Here is an 18,949-nt window from a genome sequence, read left to right on the forward strand (position 1 = left end):
TGTTTTAGGATCTTATGACACTGAGACCAGGGCATGTCCAGAAACAGAAAGCTTAAAGATTTATGAAGTCAAAGAATACCACCAATTAATAATTCAAGCGATTTACTGTAATAAAAGTGAACCAGCATATTTATTTAAATGATGTAAGACAGAATCAGTTAACACAGACATTCATAACAAGTAGCTCAGTTGGGAGAGCATGAGACACTTAATCTCAGGATTGTAAATTCAAGCCACACATTGGGCAAAAGGACCCTGCATTGCAGGGGGTTAGACTAGATGACCCTTGGCGTCCCTTCCAACTGTACAATTCCATGTTTCTTTGATTCTACGATAAGCGATACATGACCAAACAGGCTACGTTTCAAAGGAGTGAAGCTATCAGCATCCACGGGGAAAGGAGGATGCTGTGAAATTGCCCAGGGAAAGATGGGGGGGGGGGGCGACAGAGATGTTGACAGGAAGGAGAGGGGAGCCTGTGGCTGAATGGGTGAAGGTGTTCTCAGAAAGAAAATGGACATTGACTTGAACCACTTGCTTTAGGAAAAGAAAAGAAAGGGAGATTGAGAACAGGAGAAAGAGAGTAGATCACCCTGAGAAAGGGGCTTGTGATTAGGCTTGAAAGAATATAGGAGAAGAGGAAAGAGAGTGGGGTGTTGACCTGTCAGTGAGAGTGCGTGCAATATTTGTTCATATTTTTGTGAGTTTTGCATTTGATGTAGTAGGTGGGTTCCTCTTCAGCGACAGAGAGTGACAGAGAAGAGAAGAGGAGAAGGATGAAGGTCCTGAGGAGAGTTCTTGTATTGGAAAGAAAGTCTGTTTTCAGATTGAAAACATTCCTAGTTGTTATGGCAGAAAGCAACCAATTTTATGAGTGTTTAATGATTAAAATGAAAGCAAAGACTAAAAAAAGTTGGTTTCCTGTCTTATCAAACTCAGGGTGTCTATATAACTGGGTTGAGAGGTGATAACCTATCTGAAGAGCTTGTCCCTTCCTGATCTAACAATAGGAAGCTAAACATTAACTGTGATCATACCTGTCTGTCATTTCTAAGTGGGGGACTTAATTTTCCAGTTTAACAAGCAACCCAAGAAGGGTCACAGCAGGCCACAAATTAACAGCTGCCAATCAACAATTATCCCCTGGGAGGCTTACAAGCACAACACCATTAAAAATACAATGCGTATATAATATTTAAAGTCAACAACCAACAGCAACCAACAGCAAAAGACAGAAAAGAAAAATCCACAGGAAAAAAGCCCTCACAAGAGACTTTGCTAGCGTACACCAGTGATACAAGCAATTATGCCTATTTTCCATGTTTAGAAACATAGAATTATAGAGTTGGAAGGGACCAAGAGGGTATCTAGTCCAACCCCCTGCAATGGAGGAGTCTTTTGCTCAACGTGGGGGTTGAACCCACCTGAGATTAAGTCTCATGCTAGTAACTGAGCTGAGCTAGTAACTTGAAGGATCAGATACAGTTTGTTTAAAATTTGAGTCTTGCCAACACTTAGATCAAAGTGAATATCCAACACATCTGATAACAAGGGGGGGGGGGGGGAGAGAAACACATACATTTATTAAAGCATAGCAAGCTTCAGTATTCCTTGCTTCTGCCAGTAATTCCACATGAAATCAGTGGAAGTAGCCATATTGTAAACCTGGACTCCCTTTCTTCCCAAAGGTTAGAGGTAATATAGCATTGATATCTCATGATCATATTCAGAAGGAATGTGGATTGCATTAGTCGAGAACCTCCGACCCTCCAGATATTTCTGAACTACAACTCCTATCAGCCCTAGTAAACATGGCCAATGCCAGGGGATGATGGCACTTGCAGTTCAGCAACACCTGAGCGCCAAAGGCTCTCCATATGTCATGCCTTGGGCTGTGTGCACATTACTGTTTACTCTGGCTCCATTGTCCTCCCACCGCTGGCGTCTGCAGCTGTATGCACATGGCGTTAGCCACAATCCATCTATAGCCTGTGGCTTCTTGAGAAATACTCAGGTACTTTCCCTCAAAGAAGCTGTTGAGCCGAGGTGCGTACATTTCAGGCAGCTGTTGCGCATGCGCAGATGACAACATGTGCACAAATGGCAAGAGGAAACAAATCAAGTATTGGGCAACCAGGTGAAGACATCCCCTCCGTCTCTCTGGTGTGTTGAACATGGTAAGAAAGTGTCTTGAAACCAGCAGGGGCAGGGAAACAACCTCACTGTGTTTCAAGCATCAAATGTGCCCTCAGCCTCACTCCTGGTCCAAATCAGCCTGGTTGCCATGGCGTCCCTGACCAACTGCCACTCTTAACTGTCACCAAGCAGGCTGCCTGCAACATTCCAGAAGGGCTCCTGCTCCTGCAATAGTTAATTTCTTCTTCTTTTAACCCATTCTGCTTGCCATTTGTGGCAGCTTTATTTATTCATTTAAAAAGCTGGATTACGTTTTCCCCTGGCCCATTGATTCCATAGACGCTAAATAAATATTTCTTAGGCATGCCTATACTCGCATACCCGTTTGCAACATTTTCACATGCGCTTCACCTCCTTAGGGATGTGGCAACATGGCAAGGGCTGTGAGTTTCACGAGGAAAGAAATATGGGGAGCTGAGTGGCAGTTCTAAACAAAAAAACACCTTAGGAGATGCAACATTTAGCGTGGACGTTGGTGACACCTACAGGTTCCCTGTTCTTTATTTCTTTTATTCCTTGAAGAATCTGAAACTATTGGAAAGCAGTGTGTGTGTGAGAAAGAGAAAGAGAGAGGGGGGGGGATGTCCATCAGGAAGAAAGTGGTTCTGTTGTTGTTCTTATTTGTGGCCTTTTGCCCCTCAGGCTGCGCCCTGCGCGCCTTTTCCTCACGCGTAGGTGAGCCGAACGAGGACAACCGTCGCCTTGGCCATGTGAGCGGGGGAAACGCGCGCACACACAAAACTGGTCATTCCAGCAGAGCCACGCTCGCTCGCCATCTCTCCCCAAGAGGTCCCCACCTCCCGGGGAGTTTCATCCTCGGGTTTCTGCAGCTCCTCCCGGTTCCTTAAACCGGGACGGTCTCCTTGCCACACCGCCTGCTGTTCTCTTTCCATTTCTCTCCGCGCGCGCTCTGATCTTGGAGCCGCCGAGGCTGCTGCTGCTGCTGGGACCCGGCGGCCTCGAGTCTCCGGAGACGGTGGTGGGTGGGGAAGCCGGTGGCAGGTGCTTCAGGTCCTTCCTGGGCTGCGCGCCATGAACGAAGATGGCGTGGACAACCCGGCTTTCGAGCCTTCCAGCCCGGAGGGCGCCGAGCACAAGCGGGCGGCGCTCTCCCCAGGCCGCCTCGGCCATCCGGCGTTGGGCGCGTCCTGCAGTTTGGACCCGGACGAGCACCTCTGCGGCATCGGCAGGTTCGCGCCCGCCGCGCTGCAGGTCTGCAACAACCCCAAGGGCTACTTGCTCTTCTACAGTCTCCTCTCCATCTTCCAAGGTGAGGAGAAAAGAAAGCAGAGGGGTTTTCTCCCCCCCCCCACTCTCAGGAGACGGAGATTTCCCCCCGCAAGGCTTCCAAGGCGTGCGTGGTCAAGTGCGCCCTTGTGGCGCATGGGTTGCGGTGGTGTGGAGGAAGGCAGATGGAAAAAAAAAGTGCAAGTAGAGGGTTAGTGGGCGGGGGGGGGAGAGGATTCAGATCAAACGCCTGGGATAGCTCAGCTGGTAGAGAATGAAACTCTATATCTCAGGGTTCGAGCCCCATGGTCTCTTCCAACTGTACAATTCGATGGTTTGATGAAACTATGTTCCTCTTCCACCTGCACCCTGGCCACCTCCCCAAACGTAGGAGCCAACTCCTTGGGGGATCCAGACCCCTCGAATATTTATTGATGGGCATTGCCATTCAAATGGTATGTGTGACCATGTCTTGTGATCTATGATGTGGGGTGGGGTTTACCTGCCCTCCATATTTAAGTTGGCACCCCTGCCCCCAAATCACGGGTGTCCTTCAAGGTTGTTCATTGAAGGGATCTCTCATATTTCACTGTGGACAAGATTTTGGCAATGCACGTGATTGGACTAAAATTCACTAGATGACTTTTGGGGTCCCTTCCAACTCGATCATTCTATAATTATATGCACATCACTGGTTCAGGGTTTTGGGGCACCAGAAGCTGAATCCGGCCACTGGTCCTTCTAGTAGACTTAGTGTGACCTACACCAGGAGTGGCCAACCTAGATTTGTAGAGTTGGAAGAGACGCTGAGGATCATCTAACCCAAACCTCTTCAATGCAGGAATATGCAGCCGTCCCACATTGGAACTGAACCTTCAACTTTGGCTTTATTGCCACCACACTCTAATCAACTGAACAACCCAGATGTTGCTGGGTTCTCAGCTCCTACCAACCCTGACATCACAGACTATTTATTTTATTATTTTCATTTATTTCATTGCATTCATACCTTACCTTTTTTTCTGCAAGGAGCCAGAGGTGGCAAATGGGGTTCTCCCTCCCATCTCATTTAATCAGCAAAACAGCACTGTGGGGTAGGTTAGGCGGAGAGGCAGCGAGCGGCTCAAGTGAGGTATGTGGCTGAGTGAAGATTTCATCTCGCAGCCTGTGGTCTGACACTCTAACCAATACTCCACACTGGCTTTTGCCAGGGATGATGAGAGGTGTGGTCCAACCATATCTGGAGGGCAGTGGGTTAGCCCCCTGCCCCAGCCTACACTAACTCTAATGTTTCAGAGTGAGTATGTGGAGATTGAAACTGGGATCTTTTGTGTTCTCCCACTAAGCTAAGTTGGCTCCAATTTGTCTCTGCTGCAGCAGCAATGTGAGTGAGCAAACTCAGCCACATGCTCTCTGCCATGCTATTCAGAGGAAGGGGGCAGGTGAGGGGTGGCTGCAACTGCTCCTTGTGGTTGTGGTCTCTGCTTGCTCACCCCCCAGTGGTGGAACTCTCTGTTACCCTCATCCTGGATAGCTCGGTTGCTTAGAGCAAGGTGCTGAAAATGCCAAGATGCAAGTTTGATCCCCACATGGGATGGCTATATATTCCTGCATTGCAGAGGGTTGGACTTGATGAACCTCAGAGTCCCTTCCAAACTCTACAATTCTATGATTGTGTGAAATGTATGGATGGACAACGTGTGCATTATCTTTATGTATTTCTTTCATTTCTGTCCCACCTTTCCTCCAATGAACTCATGGCACTGTACATCGTTCTCTCCCCTCACCATTTGTCCTCACAGAACCCCTGCAAGGTAGTTTACGCCGAGAGATCGTGACTGGCGAAAAATTACCCCGTTCGGTTAATGGCTAAGTGGGGATTTGAACCTGGGTCTCCCAGGTCCTGGTTCAACACTCTAACCAGCAATCCATCCAGGTTATAACATCTGTGATCTGTAAAATAAAATGAGGCTGCAGTCCTATTTAAAACCAACAAAATGGGGGGGGGCTTTATTTGAGAATATACCTCTTTATATGAAATATACTAGAAATCTGTAGGACAAAGCTCTTAGTGAGAAGGCCATAACTTCTCCTTACCACCCCCACCACCACCTTCTTCCCTACCCACCAGAGAACCAACTATCTCTTAATCCTTTACTGACACCCTGTGGGAGGCTGGGCAGAGGGCCAATCCTTTCAACTTCCACTTGCTTGCCTCGTTTAAGTGTGAAGGAGAAAAAACAAGGCAGCTCCCACTGCCTGTGGCAAAGACACAAACACAACACAGTGGAAGATGCAACCCACACACTCAATCGTGGCACCAAGAAATATAGTTTTTTTTTTTGGGGGGAAGGGGGCACAGAAATGGAAAAGCATATTTCTAGGTGGGCAAGTTGTGTCCCAGAAGTTAACATAAAGCAAAACAACAGTATATTTTAATGGAGGTCCAGCAATGGAAGGGCAAGTGTGGGGGTGAGCTGCTTGTCCCCTCTCCCCCCTTCTGGCATCACTCATACACCCACTGGAGGGAGATTCTTCCAGAAGCAGCAGGAGTCACTCAGGTGTTGGTGCCACCATGTCTTCCTGAGGCCCATGCCAAGCCTGCTGATGGTGCCAGCCTGTTACCACCCTCCTGTGCTATGTGTTAATTTGGCTAGCAGTTCAGGAAGTGCTCTGGTGTCCTTTCATAGTTGTGGAGATGAAGGTACTTTTCGCAGGCACAACTTTCCCCTGCCAAGTCCTGGAATGATCTGCTGAAAACAATGGTTCAAGGTGCAGGAGGACGGTTGACTCTCTGAGCTCAGGGACACTCAAAGCTATTGGGTTCAGCAGAACCACCTCCCCAGTTTTATAGCCACAACTTTGGATTTGAATCCTCACTATGTTTACAGATATGACTGGCCATTTTTATTAGTCTTCCAAGGCGGTAGTAATGCGATATTGAGTATACACCAGCAACTGACTGTCTCTTGCTAAGAGATCAAATTTCACAAGGACAGTTCTTACGTTACAATGGCAGCTTTGTTGCACTTCCTTGTGGCTCAGTCCCATATTGCTCTGGTAACATATGTACGCAGAAAATCACATGAGGTGGATTGATTGAAGATAAAGTTCCTTCCATCAGTCTGTTACACACATTTCCTATATGCAAGACATGGCAGAAACAGTGTGGGATGGAGCCATAAGGAAGTGTCACCCACACCAGAGATGATGGGACCTTGTGTTACTTGAAGTAGAAACGAATTGGAGTCTCCCATCCTTCTCTCATATTGAGTTGAGGTTGTGCTGAGGGATGGGTTCGTTTCTTAACCCTGTCCCTCCCACCTTCTTTCCTGCTTTTAAGGGTGCTGAACCCAAGTCTTGCCTCTCTTGGTTGTGGGTGTGGATGAGCTTTGTCCCACACATTAAATTAAATGTTATGAAAGTGAACAACACATAGGCACATTTTTGTTCCTTCAGGAATCATACATAGCCAAAGACTTTCTACAAGGCATGATGTGTCACATCAGTGGGCAGAGGGCCTGAAAAACAAGTTCTGCCTATTGGCCTAAGCAATTTTTAGAGATTGCAATTCATTTACAATTCTACATCTGTAACTTCAAAAGAGACAATTTAGAACTGGGCAGCTGCATGACCAGAATGAGTCTGACCTGAAAAGCTGCAATACTAGAGCTGCTTAACTGAGTTGTATTACAGACCAGTCTTTGGGATCTTTTGGGCTCAAAGTTAGATGGTTATACTCATATATCTAAAAAAATCATTTAAAAGTAATATAATTAATTAGGAGCTCAATTGGACTTTTGAGAAAACTTCCATGTTATTGGATTGACATTGCAGTACAATGGTACCTCGGGTTACGAACTTAATTTGTTCCCGAGGTCCGTTCTTAACCCAAAACCATTCTTAACTTGAGGCGCTCTTTCGCTAATGGGCCCTCCTGCTGGCGCCATGCTGCTGGCACACGATTTCTGTTCTCATCCTGGGGCAAAGTTCGCAACTACTTCTGGGTTAGCGGAGTTTGTAACCCGAAGCATTTGTAACCCGAGGTACTACTGCATTCCAGAACAGATGGCATGAAAGCAAGTTGGTCTTATGGGGCTTTGGAGGGAATAAAACTTGCTAATTTTTAAGATTATTAATTATTCTTTAGTAGGAACCCTGATTATACAAAATAATAGAGTAGTTGCCCATGAAGAGCTAATTGCACAAGTAATTTGTTTAACAAATGAATAATGCAATTTGAGAATTCTTGCTTGCAAGCTTTGAAGTCATAGTCCAAACTTCCTTTTAATCCACCAAGGTGTTGGACAGTTCAGAGCAGCGTTTTTGAAGACAGCTCTGTGTACATACCATACATTTAAATATTAAAGAATCTGGGGAGCTATAGTTTACCCGTCACAGAGTTATAGGTCCCAGGACTCTTTAAGAAATCACAGCTCCCAATATTGTTTTCTTGGTGTGTGTTTGTGATGTGCTTTACGTATATGGGGTGTACGCAACTCTTAAAGTGACAGGACAACCACAGCAAATGGCAAAATTGACAACAGGCAGCTTTCATAGGAAATTGACTCAGACCATTGGGCTGAATAACTGTCTGCAGTGACCAGCAGCAGCGGCGATAGGCAAAGGTGTAGCACAGAGGAGGGAAGAGGTGGTGGTACCGGCATGTGCCGCTTCGAAAATGCATTGGTGGCAACTAATATGGGTGAATGTGCCCTATTGTAGTGAATGGCAGTACTTAACAAAAACAATTTCTCTCGATTCCCCCCCCCCCGGCATTTATATACTGCTTAATCATTCGCATTTCTAAGCAGTGTCTGAAATGGTGAATCGATAAAAAACAAAGACGCATACCCCAGCTCCCACTACTTCACTGTGCATATTTTGGCTCAAATCACTGTACCAATTTCACAATAATAAAATACTTTGGGGGAACAATACTGATGTATAAAGAGCAGAACGTTATCCAGCCCATGTTGTTGTTGTTGTTGTTGTTGGCATCTGTCTGTCTTGCGAGACAAGGGAGCCCATGTAGAAAGGTGCTATCATTATAAAAAAAAATATTGATGTATCCTTCGATTATCTAATTTTATTTCTCTTTTCTTTTAGGCATTGTGGTAAACGGACTGGTAAACGTGAGCATTTCCACCATTGAGAAGCGTTATGATTTGAACAGCTCCCTCACTGGTATCATCTCCTCTGGCTATGACATTTCCTTCTGTTTGCTCTGCCTTTTTATATCCTTCTACGGAGAAAGAGGGCACAAACCAAGATGGCTGGCCTTTGCATCTTTCTTGATAGCACTAGGAGCACTTGTTTTTTGCTTGCCACATTTTACTGCCGGACCATATATATTCGGGGATAAAGCAGAAGGTAAGTTCTTATGCTTTAAATGTTTCTTTCATTGTCATTTTGAAGTTATGGTTACTGGATATACAGTGTGTGTGTGTGTGTGTGTGTGTGTCATCTATCATCTAAACCAGGGGTCAGCAACCTTTTCCAGCTGTGGGCCGGTCCACCGTCCCTCAGACCATGTGGTGGGCCAGACTATTTTTTTTCGGGGGGGGGGATGAACGAATTCCTATGCCCCACAAATAACTCAGAGATGCATTTTAAATAAAAGCACACATTCTACGCAGGCCCCACAAATAACCCAAAGATGCATTTTAAATAAAAGGACACATTTTACGCAGGCCGCACAAATAACCCAGAGATGCATTTTAAATAAAAGCACACATTCTACGCAGGCCCCACAAATAACCCAGAGATGCATTTTAAATAAAAGGACACATTGTACTCATGTAAAAACACGCTGATTCCTGGACCATCCGCTGGCCAGATTGAGAAGGTGATTGGGCCGCATCTAGCCCACGGGCCTTAGGTTGCCTACTCCTGATCTAAACACAAGTTGAATTTATACATTTCGTATATAGACGTACCTTGGATCTCAAAAGCATTGGCTTGCGAATAAATTGGCTCCTGAATGATCGAAACTCGGAAGTGAGTGTTCCAGTTTTCAAACAATTTTCAGAAGCTGTCCCTCGGTTTTCGAACAGTTTTCCCCCTCCTCCTTATTATTCCTGAGATTGACAACATTTATCTATGGGGTTTTCTTGTTTTGCTTAGTGTGCAATTTACCTTTATGTAAAAGCCAATAGATGGATTCCACCATGCTCATAAAATAAGACCAATTGAATGCTCTGTCAGTAGAGATTCAGCAGGTGCCTTCTGTTTCAACCTTTAAATGCCTGCTGATAATTTTTCTATGCTGCCTAGCTTTATGCAGGCAATTTAGATCAGTGTCATAGTCAAGAACTGCTTTGTTGTTGTTGTTGTTTTTAGGATATAGCAGTATTTGAATAGATTGATACATAAATAAATAGCATAGCACTACCATAATCAATGTAGGGACGCAGGTGGCGCTGTGGGTTAAAGCCTCAGTGCCTAGGACTTGCCGATCGAAAGGTCGGCGGTTCGAATCCCTGCGGCGGGGTGCGCTCCCGCTGCTCGGTCCCAGCGCCTGCCAACCTAGCAGTTCGAAAGCACCTCCGGGTGCAAGTAGATAAATAGGGACCGCTTACCAGCGGGAAGGTAAACGGCGTTTCCGTGTGTGGCTCTGGCTCGCCAGAGCAGCGATGTCACGCTGGCCACGTGACCCGGAAGTGTCTCCGGACAGCCCTGGCCCCTGGCCTCTTAAGTGAGATGGGCGCACAACCCCAGAGTCTGTCAAGACTGGCCCGTACGGGCAGGGGTACCTTTACCTTTACCATAATCAATAATGTGAACCTAGAGTGGGGCTACGCAAAGGTAGGGGTGAGGTCTGGAGATTTGGACTGCTTTCTACTCTGAGTTATTCATGATGAAGTAAACAGATTATAATTTGGCACGCGGTGGGGGTGGTGAGGGCATGACAGCAGGGTTGAGAGCACACATGACACCCACTCCACTGTTTCCTGCTCTCACACAGCAGTATTTATTAACCACAGGCTCTCCTGGCAGAGAGTCTGCATCCCAGGACTTTGTAACCAGAGACAGGCCTGAGAGACTCTGAATGCGCACCTTTGTCTAACTCCAGTGAACTCTATCTGCTCCTATTACTTCCCTTGAATTGTCTACCTGCCTGGTTTTGTCTTAGTGGCTTTCTCCCTTCTTTTCCTTGTTTCTCTTAAATTTCTCTCTCTCTCTCTCTCTCTCTCTCTCTCTCTCTCTCTCTCTCTCTCTCTCCAGCCTGTTGGCTTTTGTAATTCCTTTCATCAAACCCACTTTTAAAACTAAAAGCAGTTTGCAGCCCAGACTAGGGAGAGCTGCTGGAAGGGAATAAATGCCAGAAATGGGTGCATATTTGTTTTTTAAGTGTGTTGCCTGCAGTGTTTGAACTTGCTGAATTATTTTTTTAATTAGAAGTTTGATAACCTTCTTTGTATTTCTGATTCTTCAGGGTGTATGTAATGTATGCATTATCACCTAAATATCTAGCATGGCGGTCCTTTAAGAGACCACTTTTCTTTTCTTTTTAACCTTTAAGAGAAACAGCTATGACCCAGAAGGCCAGCCCAGAGAGGTAATGCCTGGGTAAAGAAGTTAAATACCTAGTCTGTGAGGGCTTCCAAGCCTCATCAAAAATAGAAATGGTCTTCTGCCATTAGCTGACTTGTAGTGAGTTTCTACATGAAGAGCAGAAGACAACACAAAGCAGGGATGGCCCACCCATTGCCTCAAGTGGCACATCCATCCACTGGTGGTGGATCCACTCATCCTCTGCCCACCCACCCACCTGAATGCCACCACTGCCACCCACCTCCTTTTACTCGCCAGGCCACCTCAGGTGGTGTGAATGCGTGCGGCAGCATTCTCAATTTTGCCTAAGGGCTAGCCCTGACACAAAAGGTGTCTCAGTTAATTCTTAATCTTATGTTTTAAGATGCCCCAGTGTTATAACATATAAATGGCATAATTGTACTATTGCATTGTATTACACTGGTACCTCGGGTTAAGTACTTAATTCGTTCCGGAGGTCCGTTCTTAACCTGAAATTGTTCTTAACCTGAAGCACCACTTTAGCTAATGGGGCCTCCCGCTGCCACCACGCTGCTGGAGCATGATTTCTGTTCTCACCCTGAAGCAAAGTTCTTAACCCGAGGTAATATTTCTGGGTTAGCGGAGTCTGTAACCAGAAGCGTATGTAACCTGAAGCGTATGTAACCTGAGGTACCACTGTACTAGCACCACCATTTTAACCATGGTTATGGAGCCTCTCTATCCCATAACAGAGGGGGAAAAAGGAACCCAAACGGTTGGAAAAGGCCACTTCAATCTAAGCATCTCACTTCTTGCAGTTTAGAGACCATTACGTCTTCGGCTACCTACCAGCAAACCAAAGCTGTTGATGTAAATGAAAGTTAACCTCCCACAGTTGCAATGAAATATTGTTTGTGAAAGAAGTGGTCTCCATAAGGGTGTTTCCTGCTGCTCCTCTTTATCTCCCCTTTATTTTCTTGTTGGTTCTTTTTACAAGTGGATTGTCGTGAAATTCTGTAATCTTCTTATTCTGTGAGAATCTGGCAGAAGCAAACATAATCCCATTACTCTTTATCATAAGTGGAGTTAATGAGTGCTGGGAAAGGTTGCCTAGTAGGGAAGGCTCCAACGTCTTTGAATAGGTGCCTGACAGAGAGCATTGCAAACACAGCTCTGCAGTCAACCGGCTGCTTGGAAGGAGGCCACGTTGAGTTTCAGAACAGGTTACCCCACTGAGAGGCTCGTTGGCTGAAGAGTGCGGGGAAAAATACTTGAACTGAACTAAAAGAAATTATAAATACTACATCTAATGGCTGGCATTCAAGATTCTGGTCTGTAGGCTGTGTACACACCATACCTTTAAATCATATTCAAAACACACTCTTTCCCTCAAAGAGTTACGCTAAGTGCAGCAATTCCCAACAACCCTTAACAAACCACAGTGCCCACAATTCTTCAAGGGAAAGAATGTGCTTCAAATGTGCTTTAAAGGTGTAGTGTGTACACAGTGTAAGTTTGTTATAGCTCCTTAGCTAGTGCTAGGCAGTTGGAATGGTAGATATCAATAGGGTTTCATACATTTCAGTCACTGAGGAAAACCTGACGCCCCAAACAAATGAAGTGCAGTAGAATGGGGCTTTAGTAGACTTTCAGATGGGGAAGAGTCAAATTAATATGTCTATTTGAGGCACCATCTTTTAGCCCAGTGGTCAAGCATGTTTCATCTTCGTTCATATGGGATGACACAGACTCGCTTTCTCCCGTTATACATTCAAATTGGCAAGGTTTTTAGGAGGATAAATTGCCACATAATTGAGGTAAGCAGAGCCGGGTTAGAGTTCAGACACTCTTCAAGACAACCTCACTAAGGTCCTAAGGAGAGCTCTGCTGGATCAGACTAAGGCTGATCTCATCCAGCATTCTGCTCTCATCATGGCCAAGCAGATGCCAACCAGAAGCAGGACCTGAGCACAAGAGTGAACGCCACAGGTGGGATTCTCAGTCACTCAGAGGCAGATGACTCTGCTCTATCAACTAAATATCTAGCAGCGGAGGTAGACCACAGCCATTGTGGTCAGCAGCCACTGATAGCCTTATCCTCCATGAATTTGTCTGTTCCTTTTTAAAAAGCCTTTCAAGTTGGTGCCCATCACTGCCTCTTGGGAAGAGTGCTGTTGCGCTCATAACCCCTTTGTGGGCTTCCCCTAGGCATCTTTGTCCAGATTCTGAATCTTCCAGCATCTAACTTCATTGGACGGCCGTGACTCCTAGTATCATGAGAGACGGAGAAAAACTTGCTTTACGCTTTCTCCATACCATGCAAAATTATATGCATCGTTATCATTTTCCCACTTATATTTTCTCCAAACTAACCCCTCCCCCCCAAAAAAGAACAGTGTAACCTTTCCTCATAGGGGACTTTCTCTTGCACCTTGTTTCAGCACCATCATATACTTCTTGAGATGCAGTGGCTGGAACTATGCACAGTATTCCAAGTGTGATTTGTGTTATGTCATTACAATTTTGGCAGTTTTATTTTCAATCTTTACCCTCACGATCCTTAGGATGAAATTCACTCTTTTCACAGCTGCTGCACACTGGGTCAACATCTTCAAGTTGTCCGCTGTGACCCCAAGGTCTTTTCCCAGTTCAGACCTGATAAACATACATGAGAAATTAGGATTTTTTATTATTTTATTTTTACCTTAGTGTGCATCTCTTGCTTACATTGAATTGCGCTTGCCATTTCACTTCCCATTCAGTTTAGAGGGATCCTTTTGGAGTTCCTTACAACCCCATGTGGTTTTAGCCACCCTAATTTATTTATTTTTGTATCATCAACAAACTTGACTGCCAAAGCCGCATCCCTCTAAAGCTGTATAACAAAATGAATTGTTAATCAAAGCGGACATTATGGATTCAGTACTGAAGCAGGTTTGTTTTTCTCATCTTCCTCCCCTTTGCTTAACATATCCATCTTGATGAAGAGTTTTGGTGGACTCAAAAGTTTGCCCGCTATTTTGTGACAATTTGATTGATCATAATAAGGCACTAGGGATTTTTTCAAAATAAAAATGATAGTTTAACCTTTAACTATGCAAGTTCACACAGCCCACCCTTTTCTCCACATGGCTTATTTGGTGGGTTTCTTTCCCAGAAAAGTTAGTTACGGTAGTTAGTTAGTTAGTTAGTTAGTTACCGTAGTTATTTGGCGGCGGGGACATGCAGACGATTGGAAATACTGTTTCGCATCTTTGACACAGGCTAGTCTGCTTTAGATTTACAATGAGAGCTGTTTCTCCCTGCCTTTCCACTCTGGAACCCTTAAAATATGAGGCCTTTCTTTCTGTCTCTTATTTGCTATGATGATAGACATCCATTCTTAGCAATGTAAACACTTCAGTGACTCACAAAATTGCCCTTTTTTCCCTTGGCGGCCAAAAAAGATTAGAAAAAAAAGACCCTGGACAATATAGCAGTGAACTGTAAGGGAGATGCAGAAATCTAAATAGAGACCATTATTTGTGGTGTGACACCCCTTTTTGCTTGTACTTATTTTTGATTCAGATTTGTCATGGCCAATGGCTAGTACAATAAAGTTATTTGGATTGGAATAAACATAATGAATGATACCAGCAGTTTGTGATTTCATTTGGAAAAAAAATGTCTAAAGCAATTATGTATTCTCCCTCTCTCTTGTTAAAAATCCTGCATTTCTTCAGGTGAACACTGTTTTGATAGAAGATGATTCTCATACTTCAGATTTATTAAAAGGGAGCTCCCTCTAGTGGCATTTATTATTATACCTCCTTTTGCTAGTGAACGCGAATGGCAAACACCACCAGGACTGTAGTCAAAGTGGGCCATTATGAAACAAGAGGGAAGCAGCAGCAGGCTTGAGGGATTCTGAAAGAATGCAGAGAAAAAGAACTTTATAAGTTCCCCTCCCTCAAAAAAACAGCAGCAGCTCAATAAAAACTGAGCAAGATCACTAGCCATAGAATGACATGACAAAATGGGATGCCCTGCTTAGAGGGAATAGCTGGACTGAAAAATACTATTTTAGATAGGAGGATACACAGCAAAATTTTGTTGCAGATTCCACTTGCTATGCTACTAATGTGCACCCATAATAATTCTTAGAAAAACTTAGGAACATTGGAAGCTTCCTTATGCAGAGTGCTGGTCCGGCTAGTTCAGTATTGTCCACAATGACTGGCAATGGCTCTCCGTGATTCTGAGCAGGAAAACTGAAACCTGGGACATTCTGCATGCAAAGCAGATGTCCTACCACTGCACAATGACCTTTCTCCAAGGAAGAACTTTGTACCCTCTGAAAGCTTGCCTTCCATATTTCCATACACATTGGGTCAATAAAAATGTAGTCTTACCTGTACTGGTTATGTGATATGAATATCCAAGCTATATCAATACAGTACTTTTTCAATTGAGCAAAGTTAAAACATCCCCACAAGAAAAGTCAGTGATCTTCATGGAGCAGTGCTGACATTATGCACAGTGAATATTTTGCAGCTCTGTGAAAGGTATTTCATACATGTATGCCGTGTTATTTATGATGATGGGTAAAAATGCACTATATAATTGTATATAATAATAATAACAACAGCAACATCTATCCGTATAGCTCTTTTGTGTGTGAGAGAAGGTGTTCAAAGTACATAAGATATTATTATTTTAGTAATCCTTACCCACCACTCTGCAATGGTGATATTATCTCTAATGGCGATATTATATAAATTGCAGGTGGGCGAAGCACAGAAGTTGGAAGGTAGCTTCATTTTAACATTTAACTTTTCATTGTTGTGATTCATTTACACTCGCTTCCAGTGTCACCCTCTGTTCCAGAGCTATCCAACACGATGGTCTCCAGATGTTGCTGGCCTACAACTCCCATCAGCCACAGCAGGCATAGCCAATCATCAGGGTTGATGGGAGTTGTAGTTCTCACATGTGCTACCCAAGATTATTATTTTTTGGAACAACCATTGAATGTTGTTATCCTGAACAGCCTGCATCTTCTCCCCACGTCAGCTTAAAAGCTGCTTTGTTACTTCTTCTCAGGGGCTGGGCAGAGGAGGAATGGTAGAGACCGCCTCCCCAGCCTGACCCTTCCAGGGAGGGGGAAGAGGAAGACAGTATAGATTTACAACAGGGATTGGAGGGAGGTAGCAGCTCAGAGGCAGATGAGGGGAAAGCTAGTAAATCATGGGAGAGCTGGAACAACACTCAGCTGATACGTTGTCATTAGAAAGCATTCCAGACCCTCTATCTCCCAGAACCCAGCGAGCCTTAACAGTAGGAGAGTAAAGAGCTCAAAGACAGAAGGCATGTAGCAACACCCATAGAAGAGACGATGAGAATGACGAATGAGGAAGTGGGAGAGAAGGTGGGGTGGAGATTCACTTGGGACAACGCCGTTATCCGAGCGGCTGGGTTCTATAGCCTCTCTCTGTAAAGATTGAAATAAAAAAGGACGGTAAGAAACTTCCCCTTGTCTTTATACTTTCCTGGGCAACCAGCCGGGAGCCACTGACAGCTTCCTGACATTTCTTCAGCATTGTGCACCAATTGTTGGGTTCAGTGGTACCGTGGACAACCAAAGGACTATGATAATTCCTCTGAAAGCAAATAAATTTTACTGATGTAATAAACTTTCACTTCCAGATACCTGTCCAGTAAACCTGGCTGCAATTAAGAATGCCACATGCAAGCCTGGCTTAAAAAAGACTGAACTCTCCAACTACTTTTACGTTTTCCTGCTGGGACAGCTGATAATGGGAGCGGGTGGGACTCCTCTTTACACGCTGGGAACAGCTTTCATTGACGACAGTGTCCCCAAGCACAAGTCTTCAGTCTACATAGGTAAGCTTAGCTGAAATTTATTTCAAGAAATGTCCTTTTATATTGATTATCCATCCATATTTGGAAGAATATCCATAGTACCTCTTGTGCCTTCTGTTTGTTTACTTACAATTGTATACATGCCTACAAGAGACGTAAGCCCTGCTGAGTCCAATGGGAGTCCAGTGTGTGCAGAACTGCAAGAGGTTGAACATACGCTAAAAAAACAAAATGGCATAGTGGTTAGAAAGCTGGACTAGGACCTGGATTCAAATCCCCACTTGGCCATGAAGCTCATTTTACCTACGGGACCGCCTCTCCCGGTATGCCCCACGGAGAGCCTCATAAATAGCAACACCCTAGTGGTCCCGGGCCCTAAGGAAGTTAGATTAGCTTCAACCAGAGCCAGGGCCTTTTCAACTCTGGCTCCTGCCTGGTGGAATGCTCTGCCTCATGAGACCAGGGCCCTGCAGGATCTGATTTCTTTCCGCAGCGCCTGTAAGACAGAGTTGTTCCGCCTGGCCTTTGGCTTGGAGCCAGTTTGATTCCGTCCCCCTCTTTCTTTTTCCTTTCTCCTCCTATGATGAGGCTGCATTTTAATATTTTAATGTTTCAATATTTTAATGTTGTATTTTAATCTTGTTTTTAAGTTTTTGTTAACCGCCCTGGGCGCGGCCTTGGCTGGGGAGGGCGGGGTATAAATAAAAATTATTATTATTATTATTATTATTATTATTATTATTATTATTATTTAGATGCCCTTTGTGAGGATAAAATAGGGAGGAGGGAGAAACAGGTATACCACCTTGAGCTCCTTGGAGGAAAGATGGCGTGTAAATGTCATAATGGATAAAAATAAATAAGTTGAATACATGTGGGGTTCGCCCCTGGGATCAGCTCCAGCCTCCTGCATATTTACTCTGCATGCTTTCAGTGGGCTTCTGTGGAATCTAAAAGTGATCAACCTGTTTTGGCATCTAGGCTAAATGCATTTGGGATCCTTGCAATGCAAACTATTATCTTATATTTCTACTCTGCAGGAATTGGTTATGCCATGTCATTGATGGGTCCAGCTATCGGTTATGTATTAGGAGGACAGCTGCTTAACATTTATGTTGATTTCAATCGTCACCCGAGGCAAGGAGGTTTCTTCTTCTTCTTTCCTTTTACTTCCATAGTGTTACCCTAGAACTCCATTACCCCCCCAACAACAATGTTACTAAACTTTGCATGTTAGCCTTATGCCAAACAGATAAAAAATATACCCACTGGATGTGGAACTGGGCTTGGGGGAACTTGCGTTAGGATGTCAGAACAACCACAGAGTTAAGAGGCATTTTCTTTAGTTAACTTACTGTTTATTTGCTTTTGATCAATGAAGTAGAAACATAAAACTTAGTTAGTGAACCAGAACTGTAAAAGACAGTAATTTCCCCAGCTGGTAAGGCAGCAGTACCATTGTTTATATAATTGTTATTGCGTTGGATCATAAAGGGCTCAGTATGTGATGAATAACCCAGAGGTGTATAATTTATCTTGCAGAATAGCCTGGCAGAATGTACTGGAAAGTGACTCAGCTAATCATGTCTGTATTAAAACTGTGTTTGCTAAATTACTATCTTTCTAGACATGACATCACTCCAGAAGATCCACGTTGGGTTGGAGCTTGGTGGGTAGCGTTTGTTGCATGCAGTTTCTCTACGTGCCTTTTGGTAGCACCGTTTTCATATTTCCCAAAGCAATTGCCAGGTAAACACATTTTGTGAAGCAGGAGAGAAGTGCCATCCCGAGTGGTTAGGGCCTCGAATATCTAGTTGGAAGCTCTAAGGTTCTAGTATGAAAAGGGCTTGGAATATATACCCTGCCTTGGCCTAAACATGGCTTCAGTGTTCCTGTTTTATGGTGACCTAGGTTTTGTGAGGTGCTTGAGAATTATTTGCGTTAGTTGTTTTAGCCCTCGTAGTAATCAATGGAGAGATCACAGTTACGTCTGTCCACTTGCACATAACAAATTCCACTAGTGCAACAGGTTTTTCCTTCTGCCTTCCAATGCCTTGCCCCTCAAATCTGCTCCAGAATCTTCCCTTATCCTCCAGAGTAGATGTGGCAGTCCTTTGTGGGCTAAAGGTGGAGAGGAGGACCAAGA

The 18,949-nt window shown here is 44.4% G+C and overlaps 1 protein-coding gene across 4 annotated transcripts in view; it reads left to right on the top strand.

Annotated features, from left to right (window-relative positions):
• The first annotated feature begins 252 nt into the window (after positions 1-252).
• Positions 253-18,949, top strand: part of SLCO4C1 (solute carrier organic anion transporter family member 4C1) — a 38,558-nt gene continuing 19,861 nt past the window's right edge. Inside the window, exons 1-5 of one of the 4 annotated variants that reach the window (XM_083702327.1) lie at positions 253-3,466; positions 8,533-8,796; positions 16,627-16,824; positions 17,844-17,940; positions 18,431-18,552. In XM_083702327.1, the coding sequence (XP_083558453.1) occupies positions 3,229-3,466; positions 8,533-8,796; positions 16,627-16,824; positions 17,844-17,940; positions 18,431-18,552 (919 nt within the window). In that variant the 5' untranslated portion in view covers positions 253-3,228. The remainder of the gene's footprint in view (positions 3,467-8,532; positions 8,797-16,626; positions 16,825-17,843; positions 17,941-18,430; positions 18,553-18,949) is intronic. The other 3 variants (XM_083702329.1, XM_083702328.1, XR_014556079.1) reach the window with 3 other exon arrangements.

The sequence above is a fragment of the Podarcis gaigeae genome (genome assembly GCF_964106915.1).
Source record: "Podarcis gaigeae genome assembly, chromosome: 11".
NCBI classification, from domain to species: Eukaryota; Metazoa; Chordata; class Lepidosauria; order Squamata; family Lacertidae; genus Podarcis; species Podarcis gaigeae.